Consider the following 23,329-nt stretch of genomic DNA (forward strand, 5'->3'; position numbering starts at 1 on the left):
GCAATTCTGGATGTCAGCTAATCTGGTGAGGGGTTGGCACACTGTATCACCCTGCAAACATCACTGAAAGGGATCGATATGGCAATCGAGGTGTTCTCGTCTGGGGAGGCGTTATCTTGGATGGACATACACAACTCCAGATAATGGAAGGCTGTGCCATAACCTGTGCATGCTACTGTACTGAGGTAATCCTTCCCCCATGTGCGTCTGTTTCGAGGTGCCATTGGCTCCGAGCTCATGTTTATGGATGATAACGGCACACCCCATCGCACTGCAGCTGTTGATATGCTTTTGGAAAGTGATGAAAACAGATGAAAACCTGACTGGTCCTTAAATTTTGCACACCAGTATGAAAAGCAAGAATTTGAGTACTGAGAAGTCATCTCTTTAGGATCCAAGGAATCTGTGAAAAAAAAAAAAAAAAAAACACATCAATAAATTTCAATAAACTCTGACACTGAACTGAAACCCAGACACACAACCCAATTCTATAATCATAGATGCCATATTGACTTTCGAAAAGTTGGAAATTTGGTAATTGTAGGCAGAAGGAAACCAGGAGATCGAACTCTGGACTTGGCTCATCAACAACTACATATTTTATACTAAGATACATACATTGATGAGCCAAAACATTATGACCACCTGCCTGATATAATGTTGGTCCACCGCATGCAGCCAAATCAGCTCGTACCCGGCGAGACATGGATGCTACAAGATTTCTAAATGTGTCTTGTGGTATCTGGTATCAGCACGTAACCAGCAGATCCTTTAACTCCTGTAAGGTCTGTAGTTCAGATGCCGCAGATTGGAGTTGCTGTTCCAACACAACCACAGATGCTCGATGGGATTGATGTCTAGGGAATTTGGAGACCAGGGCAATACCTGGAAGTCTTCCTCATGTTCTGTGAACCAGTCTTGAACAATCCGGGTGGTGTGGCATGGCACATTATCCTGAAAGACAGCAGGATAATGTGCCATGAGGGAGAAGACCGTTGCTGTGAAAGGATGTACCTGGTCAGCAGTGATTTATAGGTAGATGGTAGACATCAGAGTGCCAGACACATGGATGACTGGACCCAGGGTATCCCAGCAGAACATCGCCCAAAGCACGACACAGTCGCCACTGGCTTGTTTTCGTCCCACGGTGCATCCAGGCACCATCACTTCCCCAGGTAAACGATGCACATGTACCTGGCCGTCCACATGGTGCAATGGGAAACATGATTCATTGAATGACTACCTTCTGCCAATCACTCAAGGCCCAGTTTGGATGCTTGCATGCCCATTATAGGCACTATAATGGGCATGCAAGCATCCAAACTATAGGCACTAACGCAGGTGAACCGTGGTTAGCATGGGCACTTGGAGTGGCCTGCAGCTACGCATCCCCATTTTCAGCAGGATTCGATTTCTGTGTGTTGTGACACATTACTCCTATCACCAGGACACCTCCGTAGCGAAGTGGGAAGGAGCAGGGTTCGAGCCCATCACCAACAAATATGGAAGATGCAGAAAGGTCAGGGAATGACCACCGCATATCCCGGAGCAATATGGCCTTAGTTGCTAATGCTCCTAAAAACCAAAACAACAACAAACAACAACTCCTATCACCAGCATTCCAATTACAGGCGAGTTGCACCATAGTCACCCTTCTGTTGGCACGTACCATCCGGGAGAGCCTTTGCTTACCTCGAGAATCAACGAGCTGTGGTTGTCCAACGCCTTGTCAGCGATTTGTGGGTCCCCCCCCCCCTCTCAGACCACTTTCAGTAGGTACTAACCACAGCTGACCATGAGCACCCCACCAGCTGTGCCATTTCAGATATGCTCTGACCCAGTCATCTGGCTATTACAATTTGGCCATTGTTAACCTTGCTTAAGTCCACTGCCACTCCCATCTGAAGAACAAGAGTAACACTGATTAACGGAGCTGAGTATCAGGTGTTTTTTATACCGTGTCCCGACCTGCACATGTGTCATAGTTCACCTGCAGTTGCTTCAGTTGCATTACGACTCTCTGGTCATAATGTTTTGGCTCATCAGTGTAGACTGAAGTGTTGACCAATATAGTATATTAGCTTACGTAGAAATTTCATTTTGTTTATGGATTCGATTGGAAGTACTACTCACTAATGGCTGCCTCTAGTATTTTTCAAACTGCAGAACTTTGAAAGAAAAGTGCTAATATAGCATTTCTTAATACTTCTAATCTTTTCTTTTAAGAGATTTGACAGGGATTGGCACTGTTCTACCAGTCTAATTAAATGTATACCCCAAGACAGCCAACATACAAACACACACTTCAAAAGTGTTTTTTTACTTGGCTGCCATGCATTAACTGAAATGGTTTCAATCTATATTTATTTATAACAATTTTATTGACAGTAGCAATGCCTTCCATTTTCAGAGGTAGGCATGAAATCCCCTTTTCAGCAGACATTAATAAGATGACAAGCACAGCCTATTACAACAAAGGAAGTACTCAGTATTCTCTTTTAGAACCATAAATTCTTCAGGTTTTAGACCTATATAATGGAAGCATTATCAAAAGTTAGTAACAGTCAGTTTTCTACAGGAATCCAGCACAACCAGCTTCCAATGCTAGCATTGAGAACAACCTGCATTTGATTTGACATTTCTTTATTTATTGTTTTTTATTATTAGGAAAAGCACACACTATATAATTAGTGTTGAGAAATTTAAAAAGTTGATAACGTAAAGCACATAATGTAAACTGGATACATATTACTGCTGCATAACATGTGGATTAGATTATTAGACTGGTGAATTTATATTAGTTTAGTGAATATTCTCAATTATATTGAATTTAACTGGAAATCATGCCCCAGAGTAGCAAAGCAAAAGACTCAAAGTTCTGAGAGTGCTGTGGTTTAGAAGAGAACGGAAGGGGACAATTCTTCGACAAATCAAGGCCTTAAGAAATGTGCTGTTTCTGCAATGTTTGTGGCCCTTTATGGGACAGAACATAATAATATTAAGGGGGATTTCTCTCTCTCTCTCTCTCTCTCTCTCTCTCTCTCTCTCTCTCTCCTCTCTCTCTCTCTCTCTCTCTCTCTGTGTGTGTGTGGAAGAATTACGTGCTATTAACAAAGCATTTTGTTGGGCATTTATGAGAGCTTGAAAGAGTAGGCTGGATACCTTCAAAGGAATTAAAATGGGGAAACAATCAACTCTCAGCTACCCAACTCAGATTCAGAGCCAGCAGTTGAGCATCAGGCGACACAGTGGCAAACCCCAAGGCAGAAGGCACTGGTCTAATAGGAGATAGTTATTATTGGTAACTCTATTATCAGGTAAATGGGAAATATATTGAGCAAAAAGGACAGGTGGAATAGGACCAAGATTTATCTGTCAGGGGCAAAAGTTGATGCTGTTGTACATTAGATATCATCTTTTAAGGGCACAAAAGGTGATACTGATGTACACACCAGCACTAACAACATTAAGAGTAGGATAACTGCAGAATTACTTATATAGAGCAACACATTAAAAAAAGTTGCAAGTCAGTGTTAAATTTGAAAGTGTCTGCAATTCTGCCCAACCCAATAGGAGGGAGTATATGATGAAAGCCTTTTCAATCAATTTGGCCCTGGAGAGATTGTCGAAGGCTAATGGGGGAGAATTTTTCTCAGCTTGGTGTGAGATTGTTAACAGGAGAGAATGGTTCTACAGGTATGGAATGCTGTTAAATAGAAAGGGTGCAAAATTATTTGCTGATGCTCTCGAGGCTGTGTTAGGTGAGTCAAAATAACAGAATCATGTACACTTACATGTACACAAATGATAGAATCATAGTAAATAATTTTGATGAATTTTGGTCAAGTCATCAAATGCAGACATTGTTGGGATATCAGAGACATGGTATCACTGGGATAAAATGGATGCACAATTGAAATATGGGGAGTACAATGCATATAGAAAGGAACAGCATGGAAGGGAGGAGGGGTTATGCTCTTATTTAGGCAGAACATAAAATCTAAGGCAGTATTTCAATTCGACTTAGGTGGCCATTGCAGTGTTGAGTCAGTTTGATGCAACATAAGCACTTGAAAAGCAAAAATGTAGGAGTGTGTTATAGGCCCAAAAACTGTAATGACTAGAGCAAACAACTGTACAGAGAAATAGAGTGGCCCAGTATATAAGAATGGGTTATAGTGGGCAATTTTAACTTTCCGAATGGTAACTTGAACTTATGGGCTGCTGACTCACACAGAAACAAGATATTTGTGGATTTACTGGATGACTGTTTTATATGACAGCATGTTAGAGCAATACAGTAGAACGTTGGTTATTCGGAAGTCAGTTATCTGGAATAATTTGAAAGGCTGATCTTTTTTATTATTATTAATGGTAGTACAGTAAACTCCGGTTATAGAGATCACATTTGCAAATTGAATTTTAATTATAATAAGTAAAAGATCGAGTTTACTACCAGATCATAACAGATTGTACAAACAAAAAGCTCAGTAAACCGAAAACTGCAAATTGTTTTTATTATTTTATGTTTGTGTCCTCTAGAATTCTGTATGGCCTTCAGAAATGTGCTGTAGAAAAATATCACAGAGACTACTGCGTTATCTTGGAAACCATGAGTGAATTTAAGATTAGTTTAGCTCTAGATTCGGTAAGAATAATACCGGCCTGAAACTGTGCGATTTATTATTTTTCTCAATGTTTTATGGTGAAATAGGAATGAAAAGAAAACGCATAGTTTTAATATTGCAACAAAAAAATAGAAATTTTGTTTTGTTTCTAATTATTAATAGAATTAGAGGTGAAAATTTAGGAAATGTTTCCAATGAGTTTAATTTGTTAAATGTGCCTCAACAATTTACAACATCAAGAAAAATTCCAATGCTATAACAGATTTTGTGTCGATTATGGATAGTGAGGGAGGATCTAGCAGGAAAAAGACGATGTCAAAACCTGAAAATGCAACTTTAGAGAGTTGCATTTTAGAGAGTTGCATTTTATTTTTTGTTTTCTTCAGAGCGAAGATTAGGTGAATCAGTTTCTGGCCCAATGTTGTGTGCAAAAGCATTGGATTTTAATCGAAAATTTATAGATAATGAAGATTTTAAGGCAAGCACAGTTTGGCTGAAAAACTTTAAACTGAGACACAGTATATGAGAACTAAACATTCAAGGTGAGAAACTTTCTGCAAATGAATCGGCAGTGGTGTTCTTTGAAAAGTAAGTTTGCTTCAGTTGTAGCAAATTATGAGAAAGAAAATGTTTATAATGTTGATAAGACAGGCAATCTTTCCAAAGGAAAGATTGCCTGTTATGGAAAGCATTATGGAGAAAATACCTAGCTACTAAAATAGAAATGCCTGCACCTGGTTTTAGGATGAAAAAAGAGCGAGTTACAGTTTCTGTGTGTGAAAGTGCCACTGGGATTCACAGATTGTCCGTGCTAGTTATCGGTAAGTCGAAAAAAACCGAGAGCATTTAAAAATCTTTCTAATTTTCCTGTTTTGTATAAAAATCATAAAAATGCCTGGATGCCTGTTTCTGTTTTCCGAGATTAGTTTATATATATATATTTTTTTTTATTTAATTAATTTTATTCAATTTTCCAGTAAGGTTAAATTTATTTAATCTTACCAGAAAAATTATCTAGAAAATTTTCTGTTTGATTATCCAGAAGAGCTCTGACATCAATTATTTCGGATAGCTGATGCTCTACTGTACAGTCAATCTGATTCCACTACTTTGCATTTTGGAAAAAAAATTTTACTGATCCACTTCCCCCCAGAAAAGGGTGTTTGTTCATTTACTACTGCTGATGTGAGAATTGACTTCTGTTTGTTTCAATTGTGTCAGATTTCTTCTCCTTAGGCTGCAGAATAGCCTGGATTTATTGCGGCTTGGACATGAGGTGTCGAAAGTTTGCCATGGGGATTCTATTGTCTCCCTTGCTGTCCACAGTTGTTGCCGATTATATGATTACAGATCTCTACTCCAAAGAGCTCATTCTATCTCATCCCACAGGAATGTTCAGTTGGATTGGAATCCGGTGAGTGGGGAGCCGACTGCAGTAGGCTGAATTCACTGTTGTGTTCATGGATATTTCTCTATAATATTCAATATCCATATAGTTCCATGTAATTCTGACTTTGTGGCTTTTCATATTATCCTCTTGGAAAAACCCATTCACAAATGGATGCATTTGCAAATGCCTCATTTGAAAACCATTCCCAGATAACCTGTGTCATCCAGATGTTACCCCACTCTGTCGAAGGTCCTGATGCAGATCTTGAAAACTTCCGTAACCATAAAGGGTCCTTGAACTCATCTGCTTTTGCCATAATCTGGCAGCATCAGCCAGCAGAGCAGGCAAGGGTTTTACAATTCTCTGCTGCCTAAAGTTGGTGTTTCTGAACCCACTGACCATACCTTCTTGTTTTTTGCTGACAGGAACAGAACCTGGTTCATTCTTTAACTGCGGTATCTCATTCTTGACAAGTTATGATGCGTCGTGCATTTTGAAATGCCTCTTGGATTACCATTGTTATATTTGGTTCTTATTTGATTTACTGTATCCTTTCTGTTAACATGTACAAATCTTGTTAGCTTCCATTGTTTTCTTCCACTGCTTCTGATCACAAGTTCCATTGGCAAGTGAATTTTAATTTGTTATTAGACAAACCCAATTGTACACATACGACATCCCATATACCTGCACACTTGCTTTATATCACACATGAGAACACATGATGCTGTTGCTGAAGGAGTTCTCCATTTCTTAAAACAGTGGGTGTACCTAATAAAGTGATCATTTAATGGATACATACCAGGGTACTGGTGAACAGCCTTGCTGTTAAGAAAATCCCTGTTATGCAATTAAACTGGACCCATATTCAGCTCCAGTAAAAATTTCACCCTTAAAATAGAAGTAGACCACAATACAAATTTGTTATCCCTATCATAATCACTATATCACCTTTTGTGCCCTTAAAAGATGATATTCGCTCTACAACGTCATCAACCCTGCCAGGGGCAAAGGTTGATGACGTTGTAGAGTGAATATCATCTTTTAAGGGCACAAAAGGTGATATAGTTGTACACGTTGGCACTAATAATATGAAGAGTAGGAGACCAGCAGAATTACTTAACAAGTACAGGTCACTGTTGAACAAAAGTCGAGAATTAGGGTTGAATTTGAAAGTGTCTGCAATTCTGCCCAGACACGATAGGAGGGAGTATATGATGAGAGCCTTGTCGATCAATTCGGCCCTGGAAAGATTGTGCAAGGCTCAAGGGGTAGAATTTTTTTCAGCCTGGACTGTACTTGTTAACAGGAGAGATTGCTTCTACAGGGATGGGATACCCTTAAATAGAAAGGGTGCAAGGATATTTGCTGATGCTATCGAGGCAGTGTTAGGTGGGTCGGAAAACTGCTAGCCTGGGGGGAGAGACAAAGACCAATAGATTGACAGTAGCCACTGGCAGAGGTGAAAGTGATTCTTGCACTGCTTCTATTAGAATGAGCAGAAACTTGAAAAACAAGATGCATGATATTTCAGAGACTGCTGGGAGCCATTGCGGTACAAGTAAACACATGGGTTGTGTTAGGGGAGCTAAGAATAGAAACAGGTGCAGGTATACTTGCGTGTACACCAATGCTAGGAGTTTAGTAAATAAATTTGATGAATTTGAGGTATTACTCAAAACATCAAAGGCAGATATTGTTGGGATATCAGAGACGTCGTGTCACACAGATATAAGGGATGCAGAACTGCAATTTGGGGAGTACAACGTCTACAGAAAGGATAGACAGGATAGGAAGGGGGGAGGGGTTATGCTATTAGTTAAGAAACACATAAAAACCAAGGAAGTGAAGCCAGTCGACATCGCTGGACAGTGCAGTGTTGAGTCAGTTTGGTGTGACATAAGCATTGGGAGATCAAAATTGAGAGTAGGAGTGTGCTATAGGCCTAATGACTCTGATGAGTATAATAAGAAACTGTACAGGGAAATAGAGTGGGCCAGTAAATCAGAGAGTCTTATAATGGGGGATTTTAATTTCCCAGATATTGACTGGAATTTGTGGGTTGGTCACTCACACACTACCAAGGCTTTTGTGGATTTATTGGATGATTGTTTTCTACATCAGCATGTTCAGGAGGCAACTAGAGGGAGTAATTCTCTTGATTTGATTATCAGCAGTGATTCTTCATGCATTAAGAATCTGCAGATAAATGAACCACTAGGTGGCAGTGATCACAGTGTGCTGAAGTGGGATTTACTCAAAGAGGTAACTACCATTAGGGGTAAAGGGAAGGGTTATTGCTTCCGTAAAGGCGACTACGATGGACTGAGACAGTATTTAAATTCTATACAGTGGGACCAACTGATGATATTACCAACAGCAAATTCAAAATGGGAAGCATTCAAAGAACTTATCTTGGAAGCTACTAGGCTTTACATACCAACTAAGAAATATTGTTCAAGGTTTAGGCCAAAATGGATGTCAGATGAACTAATGAGGCATATGGCAGAGAAGAAAAATGCATGGGATACTTACAAATTAACACATGACACAGAAGCCTATGATAGATACAAGTTGATATGCAACCAAGTTACAAAGGAGGTTAGGCAGGCGAAGGCAGATTACGAGAAATCCTTGGCAAGGGATGCAAAGAAAAACAGCAAAGAGTTCTTTACTTATGTAAACTCTAGAAGGAAGGGGATGAATCAGATTGGTCCACTTGATATTGATGGGTCAACTGTTGATGATCCTGCTCAGGTAGCTAACAAACTAAATGAATATTTTGCATCGACATTCACACATGAGGAGTTATTCAGCGAGGGGAATTCCAGAGGTATATTCAACTCTAGCAGTAAGCTACAGAATCTTGAAATAACTGGGAGTAAAGTGGAGGAGAAACTGTTGAAGATAAACACAAGAAAGGCACCCGGGGTGGATGGGATCTATCCAGTTATATTAAAGGAGGCAGCAAAGGAAGTAAGCAAACCCTTAGCCATAATTATGAGAGCTTCCTTGGACTCAGGGGAGGTACCCATAGACTGGAAATGTGCAAATGTGACCCCAATTCACAAAGGAGGATCAAAGACTGACACAAGTAATTATAGACCTGTGAGCTTAACTTCTGTTCCAGGAAAATTAATGGAGGCACTGGTTAAAGAAGCACTGCATTATCATTTAGACAAGACTTCAGTTATAGCTCAGACACAGCATGGTTTTGTTAAGGGGAAGTCTTGCCTGACCAAATTGATTGGATACTATGATGCAGTCACAAAAGAACTGGATGCAGGGAATAGCTTTGATATTATATACTTGGATCTTAGGAACGCTTTTGATACTGTTGCACATGGAAGACTGCTACACAAATTGGAGAAGTGTGACATTGGAGGCAAATTGCTGCTATGGATAAAAGGGGTGGTTGAGGGGGAGAAGACAGAGAGTGGTAATCAATGGACACTGCTCATCGTGGACTAATGTTATTAGTGGAGTCCCTCAGGGCTCAGTGTTGGGTCCATTATTGTTTTCTGTATTTATAAATGATATTGATGATGGTATATCAAGCTTAATGTCCAAGTTTTCAGACGATACAAAAGTTGGCAGGGTTGTCAAGGACACTACTGACACTATGCTACTGCAACAGGATCTGGAAAGGTTGAACAGATGGGCTGAGAGGTGGCAAATGAACTTTAACATTGACAAATGTAAAGTGCTACACATGGGAAACAGCAACCCCAGAGCAACGTATCAACTGTGTGGTACTACACTGACAGTGGTAGAGAATGAAAGGAACTTGGGGGGTGGTTGTGCAGGCAGGTATGGAGTTCTCTGAGCAGTGCAGACGGGCTGCAAGAGTAGCTCATGGAGTATTGTCAATGATATACAGGAATTTTTCCAGCAGGGATAAGGAAGTGATTATTCCCTTGTATAAGGCAACGGTCAGGCCACACCTAGAGTACTGTATACAGGTCTGGAGGCCTCATTTCAAGAAGGATGTAGAGCTACTGGAACGAGTACAGAGAAGGGCAACAAGATTAGTGAATGGAACAAAGGGGTGCTCTTACGAAGAAAGGCTTAAGTTTTGCAAATTAAAGTGTCTGGAGACTAGGCACCAGCGAGGTGATCTGATAGAGGTGTATAAAGCCTTGAATGGTTTGAGCATGCTCAATGCTGATGGGATTCTTCCTCTAGCTCAGAAAAATCACCTGAGAGGGCATAAATTCAAATTGAGGAAAGACAGATGTAGGATAGACGTGCGGAAATTTGCCTTTAGCCAGCGGGTGGTTGGTTGGTGGAACAGACTTCCATCCCTTGTAGTAGAGGTTGATAGCCTAAATAAGTTTAAGGCTCAGCTGGACAGGTATTTTGAACGAACAGAGGGGTGAAGTGGAAGTGGGGGTTTTTTTTTTTTCCTTTTTTTTTTTGGCTGATGCTGCATAAGCTTGCTTTCTTGCATCAAATGCCTCTACTAATGCTAATGCTAATAATATGAAATTTTATATATAAAATACTTTTACATTTCATTTATTTGATTCCTGCAGTGGGACACTTTCTTTAGGAAATAATGCCAGGTACTTGAAATTGCATTAGATAGAAACTCAAAGATAACACTGGTCACAAAATGATTCCACCCCCTTTTTTAAGCAGGTGTAGTTTTTATAATATGAATGCTGATAATATCAGTTCAAGTTAAATAAGTTGATTTCAGTAATCAGTAATGAATTTCAGTTAATGAGTAATAAACACCACATGAGACTATTTACAATTACCTTTTTATCACTTTTACACTTTAAATTCAATACACTTAAACACATAGTGTAAACAATACAGCATGTTGTGCAGATGATTTCCTTTGATACACTTTGTCCGAATGTCATGGTAACAAATCCAGCAGTAGCCTGCCAACATATATTTGTTGAAAACAGCTACCAGAAATCCTGGCAGCTGTTTTTCACTGATAATGTCTTCATGTTATAGTATGTCTTGTTTAGGTAAACAGTGGATAAGGTGAATGAATTGCTTTAAATTCCTATTTTGCAAAAGAACTGCTTTTACATTTTGCTGTGAGTAATTGATAATATGATGCCATTCAGATGTGAATTTGTGACAGTTCTCTAAAAACATTGATATCAGGGCAATAACAGAGAAGACTGCTTTCTGTAAATTTCCTCAAAACTCTCTCTTTTTCAATAGTGAGTCACTTTGTTCTTCTTAACCAAATGTTTCTGGTTTAGTCTCAAGGTAAAGTTTGGCTTTATATTTGGAGAGGGCCAGATCTCTAATGAGGTCATTTAATTTACCTTGAGTAAACAGCTCTGGCTAAAGTTTTCATGTCTCTGCCTACTTCACCTTAATCACATTCCATTTTGGCTTCTAAACTCCATGCTTTGGTGGTACCACAATTCATCATCATCAGCCATTTTCAGTCCACTGCAGGATGAAGGCCTCTCCAGCAACTTTCCAGTTCCTTCTGTTTTGAGCAGTGGCCATCCATTTACTATCCACAAACTCATGAATTTCATCTATCCACCTCCGCCTTTGTCTTCCAGGTTTTCATCTAGCTCCTCTTGGGTACCATTCTGTTATTTTCTTAGTCCATCTGTCATCATGTCTTTGAGCTATGTGTCCTGCCCAAGACCATTTTAGTTCTTTAGTTTTTATAAGAATGCCCTTTACTTGAGTTTGCTGCCTAATCCATGTGTTTCTCTTCGTACCACAATTAGCATGCTGTAATCATGATTGATTGCTTCTCATTGCTGAATCCAGTTAAATTTACATGACAAAAGTAACTATCACCATCATGGTCATTTGACTCCCTCTGTATCATGGCTATTGAAGATGGCACTCTTTCCTTTTGTACAACCCGTTCAACACAGCCCATTCAAACAAGTAGTATGGAAACATAGGGTGCCCATGCCTTATCCTAGTCAACTAGAGAATAGCCAAAGTAGAACTGGTAAATTTGCTGAATATCCATTGTGATTTATTTAGGAAAGAGCTGCTCAAATAGAATTTGTTGGGGTGATTGTTCTTAGAAGCAACACTGAATGTATTTCAGTAATTCACAGGATCTTACTGGAAACAATTAATGAACAAATATTAAATTATGAAATAATAAGGTTATAGTTATAATCAAGCAATTAACATAAATATGAATTTCTAAACGATAATAATTATATTCATGTAGATTAGCTGAATATGTATCTGAGTGGTATAATCAGTCACATCATATTCATGTAATCAGCACCACAAAAACCAGATTTACTAGAGGTCAATTTTTTTCTGATGGAAAGTACATGCAGACCTTTGTAATTGTTCTGTTTCTTCCGGCCATGTTGATTTTTTTCTGATTTCTGGAAATATTCATCAGGAAAAAAAAAAAAAAAGAGAAATTACAATATACTAAAACTAAAAAAATTATTACTAATTTTGATATAAAAAAAAATTTAAAATAATAGAAGTTTACCTCAGTATAATACGTAGAACACTTCCGTATGATACTCTCCAGAAATTATGCTAAACTTCTCTTATTATTTTACAAATATTGATATCAACGTAGAATGGATTGAGCATTACAGCTCTGGTTCATACTATTTAAAAAGAAAAAGAAAGAAAGGAAGTCACCCAATTATGTTATTGGGTGATTAGTATGTTTAGGTTTAGACCATTCGTTTTTTGTTTTTTTTTTTTTATTATTATTATTATTATTTCTGCCGATGACTGTTTACTGAAAAGTTAAATCAAAGCATCCAAAAGGAATAGAATTTATTTTCTGTTGAGGTTCTTGCTATTGTACTTTTAATTAAGTAGCATTCTTTGAGAAGAAAATTATTCTTGCATAAAGCAACTGTTTTCATTCATTTTAAATTTATTTTGCCACTTCAGAAAGTGGACAAAATAAATTTACTACTACTGTATTTATATATTGAAAACCTTTTACAGCTCCTCCTTCAGCTGAACTGGTTGCCCGAGTTAGAGATTTATATCATAAGAGGGTACCTGATGTCAGATTTTTAATTCCTGTCCTTAATGGACTTACAAAGGTATTGTATATGTCTTATTCATAATTTGCATTCTTTCTGATTTTCTTCAAATTTCAAATATAATTAGGGGTTGTTAATTTTTTCTTAATATTTAATGATTTGGAATTATAGTAGATATTTATGTTGTCATAACTGACGCGATAGTAAATGTTAGTAACATGACAATGAATATTTGTTCCCCATTTACTTCTCTGCAGCAAGTATATTTGATTGAATGAAGAAATGAAGAAAAGCATAGTAAAAGTTTAATAACTTAGCATCCTTTTAATCTTCTAAACATAGATCAGTATTGGAGCTCAATGATCATTTGGAGATTGACATATTTATTGAAAATTTTTTGTATTATTAAAAATATGTGAACTGTAAGAAAATTCCAGAACTAATGTTTGGACATTTAACGCCCGTTCTAATTGAGTGTTAGTTTTATATGATGGCAGACTTTGTGTTGACAGCTACTGAATGATGCAACAGCTTAAAACTAATCTAAACCGAAGCAGATAACAATACACTTGAACCATTCTTGTCGTGTGAAAAATCACATTTAATTAACAATTACAATAGTTTCTGTTCTCTGATTTGCAACATTTTCATAAATTATCAGTTTGCATGTCTGTCAACTTCCTGCTAAAATTTCCTTTATGTTTATTAAACATATTGAGCAATAACTGAAATTGAACTACACCTGTTCATATTAATATCCATATACTCACTGCATCACTGTTTCTGTACGTACTTTCATGATTCCAGGTGTCTTTGCTCTTTTTCTTAACATCATCATCATCAGCCATTTTCATCCACTGCAGGATGAAGGCTTCTCCAGCAACTTTCCAGTTCCTTCTGTTTTGAGCACTGGCCATCCATTTACTACTCACAAACTCATGAATTTCATCTATCCATCTCCACCTTTGTCTTCCAGATCTTTGTCTTCCACCTTTGTCTCCTCATGGGTGTACCATTCTGTTATTTTCTTAGTCCATCTGTCATCATGTCTTCGAGCTGTGCGTCCTGCCCAAGACCATTTTAGTTCTTTAGTTTTGATAAGAATTTCCTTTACTTGAGTTTGCTGCCTAATCCATGCGTTTCTCTTCTTATCTAACAGTCTGATTCCCAATATAATTCGTTCCATTCTTCGCTGTGTAGTTCTGAGCTTCTCTTCCATTCTTTTGGTGAGTGCCCAAGTTTCACTTCCATAAGTCATGGTGGAGAGTATACATTGGTTCATTATTTTATGTTTCAGACAAACTGGGATATTGCTCTTCAGTATGTGACTATATTTCCTGAATGCTATCCATCCAAAATTTATTCTTCTCTTGACTTGCAGCCATTTATCATTATTACAGCTAATAACTTGTCCCAGATAAGTATATGACTCCACCTTTTCAATTACTGCTCCTTCAATCATTATTTCCCTTTCCGTGGCATACTTGTTCATCATTACTTTTGTTTTAGCCATATTCATCTTTAGTCCAAAATCCTTACTAACTGTGCATAACTGATTAAGATTTACATCTAATTCTTTGGGATTGTGGCTTATGACCACAATGTCATCTGCAAATCGTAAATGGTTTAGGTACTCTCCGTTCACATTAACTGCTTGAGATATTCTATCTCCTTGTTGAACTCCTTTCTCGATTTTCAATTTCCTACTGTCTTTGTCTAGTCTAATAAAGGAGGTGGCACTCTCATATATTTTCTTCAAAATCATAATATGTGGGGTATCTATGTCTTGTCTTTCCAGTGCCCGAAACATTGCCTTATGCTGTATGGAGTCAAATGCCTTTTCATAATCCACAAATGCCAGGCATAATGTTGTTTTATATTTATTTGCTTTCTCCATTAGCTGTGATATTACGTGAAGGTGATCCATAGTTGAGATTCCTGTCCTAAAGCCAGCTTGCTCTTTCAGTTGATTCTCATCAAGTATTCTTTCTAATCTGTTAGTAATGACCCTTGTGAACAACTTGTAGATGTGGGATAACGAGCTAATTGGTCTATAATTTCCAATTTCTGATTTATCTCCTTTCTTATGCAGCAAAACTATGATTGAATTATTCCACTGCTTAGGTGTCACACCTTTTCTAATGCACTTTGTGAAGAGCCTTGCCAGTTTTTGTGTTATGTCTCTTCCTCCCAATTTTAACAACTCTACAGTAACTTCAGCTTCCCTCGGGGCTTTCTGATTCTTCATTTTCTTCAATGCATGTTCTACCTCTTCAGGAAGAATATCGGGTATGTCATATATGTTGCTAATTTGCAATCCATCTTCCCCACTGCTGGCATCATTCCCTCGCTCCTTGTATAATTCTTTTTAGTAGTCTTCTGCTATTTGAATTATTCCTTCTCTGCTGTTTATAAGTACACCATCACTATTCTTCAGTTTCAGTATCATTTTTCTTTCTGTATTACTGCTCATGGCTGTTAATTTAAATCCTTTGTTTTCTCTTAATGCTTGTTCTACTTTTCTTGTGTTAAATCTTCTTATGTCCTCTCTGAGTGTCTTTCTAATGGCTTTGCATAACTCAGTATACTCAATTTTACCCCTTTCAGTGTTTTTCTTCCTTTTCATTTGTCGTCTTCGGTTCATCATGAGAAGTGTTTCTTGACTAATTTTTTCTTCTTTGGATTTCTTTTTCCCTGTAGGTTTCTTGGGCTTTATCACTTTCAGAAAGTTGTAATATTCCTCGTTGATATCTTGGTCCTGAGCAGTCTGCAGAAGCTCAAACTTGTTCTTAAGTTCCAGTACATACTGCTTTTTCTCCTCTTCTGTTATCTCAAAGACCTTTGTATTATTTACTCGAGTCAGTTTTTTCCTTTCCTGCATCTATATCAAGTGTACATCTTACTATTCTGTGATCACTTCCAACATTTACCTTATTTAGAACAGTAACATCATTCACAATATATCTTCTGTTAGTGAGGATGAAGTCGATTTCATTAGTTGTTAATGCATTTGGAGTTTTCCATGTCCACTTTCTGTTCACCCATGTTGACAAAACTTTCCCAAAACTTTAGTAATGTAGTTGTTTGTGCATGAATACATGAGGACGAGAGAGAATAAGGGAATAAGCTCGCTCACTTAATTTCCATATTTTGGAATAAATTCCTAACATTATGTTAAAGAACGTGTTGAATATTAGTAGTGGAAAGTGATGCAAGGAAACAAGTTTATGTAACATTAGCAAAAAAAATAATAATAAAAAAAGATTCCCAGATCACCTGTCTATTTGCTTTAATAATTTGTATAGTTATTTCTTAAATTTATCAAAACTCCACTTCCACAAACCAGATGGAAATTTTGCTATTTTGGTATAATCAGCAATTAACCACCCAATGGCTGAAAGCAATTTCTGGAAATCCATTTTACAACTATCCTTATTCGTTTAAATTTATGTCCCTCATATGTGCTGTCTGAGCAAGAGCAAGGATACTATCAACGTTTGCTCAGGCCATTCAAAGCCATAAACACTTCATTTAGATCTCCTTGCAGTATGGCTAGATTTCAGATGCTGCAATTTGCAGAAATGAAGTCTTTGTTGGTAAGAGTACCATTTGTTCCTCACTAATCTCATTCCCTGCTCTTCATCAATTCCAAAAGATTCACACCCTATCTAAAATTGAACTTCCAGACCTGTATGCAGTGCTCAAGATGTTGTTGTTTGATTTTTAGGAGCATTAGCAACTAAGGCCATATTGCTCCTTGGATATGCGGTGGTCATTCCCTGCCCTTTCCGCATCGTTCATATTTGGTGGTGACGGGCTCGAACCCCGGTCTAATCAAGAAGCGTGTGCTATGCACTGCTGCTCCTTCCCACCTGGCTATGGAGGCGCCTGCTCAAGATGTGGCATCATAATTACCATATACAACAGTATAATCACCTCCTTATCCCAGCTGCCAAAATTCCTCTTTATCTTTGATTAGTAGTGGGCTTCCCTAGCAGCTTGTCTGCACTCCTCAGAGGACTTCATATCTGACTGCACAGTTATCTCCTGGCCTTTTTCGTTCTTAACTACCTTGAATATGGTTCTCCACAGTTGGTGTGCTATTCTGGGATTACTGCTCCCTATATGTATTACTTTCCATTTCTCAATGTTAAACTTCAGTTTCCACTTCTCAGCACATCTTCCTATTTCTAGATCTTGTTGCAGTAGCATGCCCTGATGCCTGTGATTAGCCACCCTGCCAACATTTGAACTTAGACATTAAGCACAATATGCCTTCATCAGTATCTTTAATAAATATTGAAAACAGTAAGGCACCCAGCACTTAACTCTGTGAGACTCTATTATTAACATTAGTCCAAGTAGATCATTGCACACTCTTTGTCTTCTCCCACTCAACTATCTCTTTATCCATAGCAGTTATTTGCCTGTAATGCCACCACACTTATCTGGTGATGCATGCGATTTAGCTGCACCAAGGCCCTGAGCTCAGAAGGGACCAAAAAGAAAAGAGAAAAATGAGCAAGTCACATAAAAAAATAATGTTGCACCATAGTCCATGATGACAATTGCTCTTGTAAGATTGAATGTTTAAAAAGTGCACAACAATGAACACACACCCCTCTTGGATAGTATGCATGATACTGCATTTGAAATTAAACTGGTAATAAGAATCAATAAATGAGTGCAGGACTGGTTTGCAGAGCCTGGCCCTGTGTTTAACATATAGTGACTGGTCTCACATATCTGTATAAAATTTCAAAATAAATATTTGACTAACTTCTAAACATAGTTAAATATAATATTTTATCTTAAACAGATAAACTTATAAAATAAATCCTGAAGCATAATCAGAATAATCTGAAGCAGAGACCAGTGCCCTAATGGGAGAATAAATTCAACAAGCTATTTAATAATAGCTTGTTGAATTTAAAGAACAAGCACACATGAACTTGTTGCTCGGGGAAACCCCCGAGCAACAAGTTCATGACTGTCTTGAAAAAAAGTTGTCCATACTAGACTGAGTAACTGGGTTGGGGCTTTTCTTCTCCAAACAGAAAAGCTCCGAACCAAAAATTCTCCATCTGCATGCCACAACCATTTAATTCATCTTATAATGACCAAATTATCAAATGCTGAAAAGACAGACTTTGACTTCCCTATATAGTACAAAAGAATACTTCACACAAGACAATTTTGAGAGATCATGAACAAGTAGCACACTTTAATAAATGTTTATCATATGCTATAGAGCAGTGGTTCTCAACCTTTTATGCTTCACGTACCCCCGGAAATGTGTATGTAATTGGTGTACCCCTTGTATAGATAGATAAAACTATAGTTATAATATAACAATGGGAATAGAATAAAACATATATATACACGCACATTAAGTTTTGTATTCATAAATTACATATATCGATAAACACAAAGAGTGACATAAACAATTTAACAAATCTTATAAAATTATAAACATTTTACTGGGTAATCAGTGAGATGGTTGCACTTATTTACGCTTGCACAGTTCATCAATGGTTGGAGTTATCTTGCTGAGTTAGAGTCGCAAGTCATCTTCAACATCCAGCCTGTTCCTATATTTATTTTTTAAAGCAGTTAAAGATGAAAAACCAGTTTCACCTAAATAAGTTGTTGTGAAAGGTAACAAATATTTGGCTGCAATTCTTGACAAAGTTGGATATTCCTTCTCCACTCCAATCCAAGAACTAATCAATGGCTTTTTGGAATGAATGTTTTTTAAACTATTGTCACAAGATATCTCAATCAACTCTTCTTTATTGGACAATGGAAGCTTACATTTTTCCAAATCAAATGTGAAGAGGTCCCGAATCCATTCTTGCATTTCATCAGGGGGTGGAAAATACTGCCTTATAAGAATTTTAAGAGTGCTTAAGTGAATGATTATATGTTGTCTGATGTCTTCAAAGTCCACAATTGTTTGCTCATTTTCTTTAAGAAATGAATCTGTCAGTCGCTGAAATTGGTCACAGCTGTTCTTTTTAATTCCGTTTTTCCAGAGAGAAATTTTTTTTACCACGGCCTCTGTTTTCTTCTCAGCATAGAACACATCAATGTTGTGTTCTTGCAATGATAAGTTCCAAATATTCACTTTTTAAAAAATATCAGCTAAATATGATAACCGTAGAAGCATTCTAAGTCTTGTAGTCTCAAAGAAAGTCGAAACTCGTGGTCCATGAAAAAAAAGTGTACTTCATTGTTGAGTTCAAATAAATGGCAAAGAACATTTCCTCTTGACAACTAACATACTTCTGTGTGAAGCAGCAATTTCTTGGGGCTGGGAAACCCTCTCTTTTGCCTGAGATCAGATTACTGTAGTTCCCATTAAAATTTTTTTAAGATTCTTGTATGCTCCGATGGATCTGACCTTTTCAAAGGAAAGATAAGTGATGAACTCACTAGAATACAGGCTACCCATAGTAGAAGTTTTGACAGGCTTACAAAATAAAATATCTTCAAATATTGCATCCTGGAATTCTCCACACACAAAAACAAGTAATTGAGCTAGCCCAGCTACGTCTGTCGACTCATCCACTTGTATGGCAAACCACAAACTACATTGAATAGCTTGAATGAGTTGGTCCTTAATATTATAGGCCATATCTTTAATTCTCCTGGAAACTGTGTTGTTTGACAAAGGAATGGTTCTGACAAGGTTTGTCTCTTTTTGACCAAACATACAAGAAACTATTTCTTCGACTGCTGGAAGAATGAGTGACTCACTTATTGTGTGAGCCTTTCTGACTTTGGCAATTTGAAGGCTTACTTTGTAAGTGCTTTAAGTGCACTTTCATTTTTTTCTACACCAGAAAAATGCTTAATTACAGTTCAAAATAGCTTAAGGGGTTGTTTTTTAAATGCTTATGTTTTGTTTCAAAATGTCGCCACAAAAGAGACGGTTTCATGGAATTTTGTGACAGGACTTCAGAGCAAACAATGCACTATGGATTTGATTCTATTAAATTTCCCATCCATATAAAGCCAAATTGTAAATATCATTCATGATATTTATGTTTTTTAATTTTTTTATCACTTTATTGTTTAACTTTAACGATCTTTTAGTTACTTGCTGAATCCACCTCTTTACTCACATGGGATGTTGACATAGTTGTAGATGTAGAAGCAATCGGCTCTGGCTCCACATTACTTTTCTTCTTAATTATCCATTTATCCATGTTTCAGGGTACTTTAGAAACAAGTTCATTTAACTTCACAAAATAATAAAATAAAGTTAAATAAAATTTAACTTTGTTTTATTATTTTTACAGTAAACTGAAGACTAAAAATAACTTTAAGCACAGTAAATGAAGTAAATCACAACAAATACATAGAGCAGTAAGAAGGCACATTCACTCACTCAGAATGGATGTTTTGACTGGGAGATCAGCTGTTTGGGTAGGTTCGGCTCTCAAGTAGGGAAGGGGAGGGAGGATTGACAAACATGTACAGACATGAACTACAGCACCATGCTTCGTCACTGGCGCCTCTGTAGCTAGGTGGGCAAGAGCAGCAGTGCATAGCACACGCTTCTTGATTAGACCAGAGTTTGAGCCCATGACCACCAAATACAGAGGATACGGAAAGGTCAGGGAATGACCACCGCATATCCCCGGAGCAATATGGCCTTAGTTGCTAATGCTCCTAAAAACCAAATAACAGACAACAAACAAGCTTCGTCACTCAGTTCTCAGAAATTAATCAGTAGCAATGTTGCCAACTTAGCGACTTTGTTACTAGATCTAGTGACTTTTGAGCTCTCACAGCGTACCTCCAAAAGGTTTACTGCATACCCCCAAGATGTACATATACCCCACTTTGAGAACCACTGTTATAGAGTAATTGCCAAACTATTGCAAATCATGGCATGCATAGGAGAATGTTACTGTCACACAGTTACTCATAATTGTTTGGAATTGAATCCAAGTTTTATACTATAAAAAATATCAGCTTCATTGAGCAGTAAAAACTAACTGTGCATAAAATTATCTGGCAACAATAGTCTCATTAGAATTCGGCTACAAAAAGCTAATTTTGCTTTTTACAATTGTAGTCAGTTTTTTATGACACATGAAAATTGTTATTTTCATTTATTTTATTATTTTTATTTATTTATTTTTGCCTCATCTTAACATGTGAAAATAATACCCTTCGATATATCCATATATACAAAGAATGACATACAAGTGGCTTATGAATAGATATGCAAGTAATAAAACATTAAATAAACTAAACTATTTCTAAAACCACAATAACTGAAACATTGTTAATATACTATGAAACTAGCTAAATAAACTTCCGTACTTATTATTTCCATTTTATACTCACCTCTTGATTCACCGAATTTTAGGTATCCTAGGACTAATAAAATTTCTGTCTGACAAATTAACAGACCATTCCCAAACTGCCCTGCTTTTTTTTTTTTTTTTTTTTTTTATGAAAACCCCAAACACAAGAGGTATTAGAACCTATAGTACTTAGTACCATGCATGGGTTGGAGGTTGAGAAGATGAAAGAAAGATGATGTTTGATGGCATTATCAGAAAATACACATGAGGGAAGGTTGTTCCAGAAAACGGAAGTGGAATGAATGAATGAGGAAGAAGAAAAGTTGGTTCTGTGAGTTCCAACTTGAACAGTAAAATGATGTTGAGTGGTAACGGCACATGTTCAGACTGCTTTAGAAGAGAGAACAGAAATTATAGAAGCCAATTCAGAAGAACAGTGCCCATGGAAGTATCTATAGAAAAGGCATGCGGCAGAAACAGAACATCAATGAGACAGAGAGTGGAGAAACTCTATTAGAGATGAGTCATTAATTAACCTACCTGCCTTATTCTGAATGGAATCTAGAAGCCTGAGAGAGGTTTTGGAGGCACTGCCCCCAGATGTTGGGACAATATTCCATGATAGGGTGGAGTTGCAATTTGTACAGAGTGAACAGCTGCTTGGAAGAAAAGTAATGCCAAAAGGAAAAGAGAAAACCCAGTTTTTTAGATGCAGAGGAAACAATATTTGTAATGTGATTATGCCAAAAGAGATTAGAAGTCAGAGTAATCCCCATTAGAGATATATGATCTTGCTTAAAAATCAGAGTGTCATCGAAGATAACCATAGGAGCAGAAGAATCCCTTCTGCAAGGTATAATACAGGACTGAGTTTTAGAAGCATTGAAATCAACTAAAATATCATTGCCCCACTTGAGAATTACCTTAAGATCACTGTTTAAGGAATTGATAGTGGATATTCGAGAAGTTGAAGATGTTTGAGCAAGGCAAGGTTTCTCAAACTGGTAGATGGAAAGCAATCATCAGCAAAACTATGTATAGGATTTCCGGTCAATGGAAGAAGGTCATTAATGTATAAGAGGGAAAGAGTGGGAGAAAGAACTGAACCTTGGGGGAACACCAGCATTAGTGAAGAAGTTAGAAGACAGAGAGCCATCTACTATCACCCGCAGTGACCAGTCAGACAGTAAACTGGATACCCAATTACAAAAAACAGTTGACAAACCATATGATGGAAGTTTTTAGAAGACTTTTAAGCCACAGTCAAGAGCAATTGCTTGAGTTTCACAGATCTTTTCCATTAAATTTGTCCATATATGGCTAACATATGAGCCAGAATATTACCAGTGTATTGATACTGATGGAATCCATATTGGCAGTCGTTGATCAGATGGAAAATTTCTTGATGATTTAAGAGTTGGCGGCTAATTGATTTTTCCATTACTTTAGAAAGACGAGAAATAATTGCAATGGGACGATAATATTACTTGAACACCTTTAAGTAATAGTTGTAAAGTTTTGCCTGACCTATGAGCATAACTCTATTTGCAAGAAGTGATGAATCTGAAACCTGTGGGTTTTTTGTGGAACTTAGGTATGAAGTAAATATAAGGAAATTTGTAATTATTAATGCTAATTTTTAATTTCTTGCTGAAAGTAATTAATTTCTTAGTGATTATACAGCTGTTATTGGTAATGGACTTGTAGGTGGCACTGGAATTTAGTTCTACATTTAATGTTTGGTTGCTATATTCCCCTTCTTCCAATTACTTTTTGCTGTTCTTAAACACTACATCTTATATCTCATGCATGATTAGGCTGGCCGAAAGCAATATTCAAGATACTATTTTTCTGCTATCACCCTTTTTTCTTCTACAACAAAGTTTAGTGTCTTTTCAATGCTACTTTATTAGTTATTGATTTCTTCTCTTTGCTGATTCATTTGCCTCATTTGTTTAATTGCCGACTTCCCCAAGACGTGGGTAAGGTTTACTTTGACCTGTTGCCTTAACG

At 37.2% G+C, this 23,329-nt stretch overlaps 1 protein-coding gene across 1 annotated transcript in view; it reads left to right on the forward strand.

Annotated features, from left to right (window-relative positions):
• The window catches only part of Sym (symplekin scaffold protein), a 662,620-nt gene that overhangs the window by 549,421 nt on the left and 89,870 nt on the right, over positions 1-23,329 (forward strand). Inside the window, exon 26 of the mRNA XM_090376545.1 lies at positions 12,955-13,055. Within this exon, the coding sequence (XP_090232671.1) occupies positions 12,955-13,055 (101 nt within the window). The remainder of the gene's footprint in view (positions 1-12,954; positions 13,056-23,329) is intronic.

This window comes from Mastigoproctus giganteus, chromosome 6 (assembly GCF_048544385.1).
Source record: "Mastigoproctus giganteus isolate SK-2022 chromosome 6, ASM4854438v1, whole genome shotgun sequence".
Lineage (NCBI taxonomy): Eukaryota > Metazoa > Arthropoda > Arachnida > Uropygi > Thelyphonidae > Mastigoproctus > Mastigoproctus giganteus.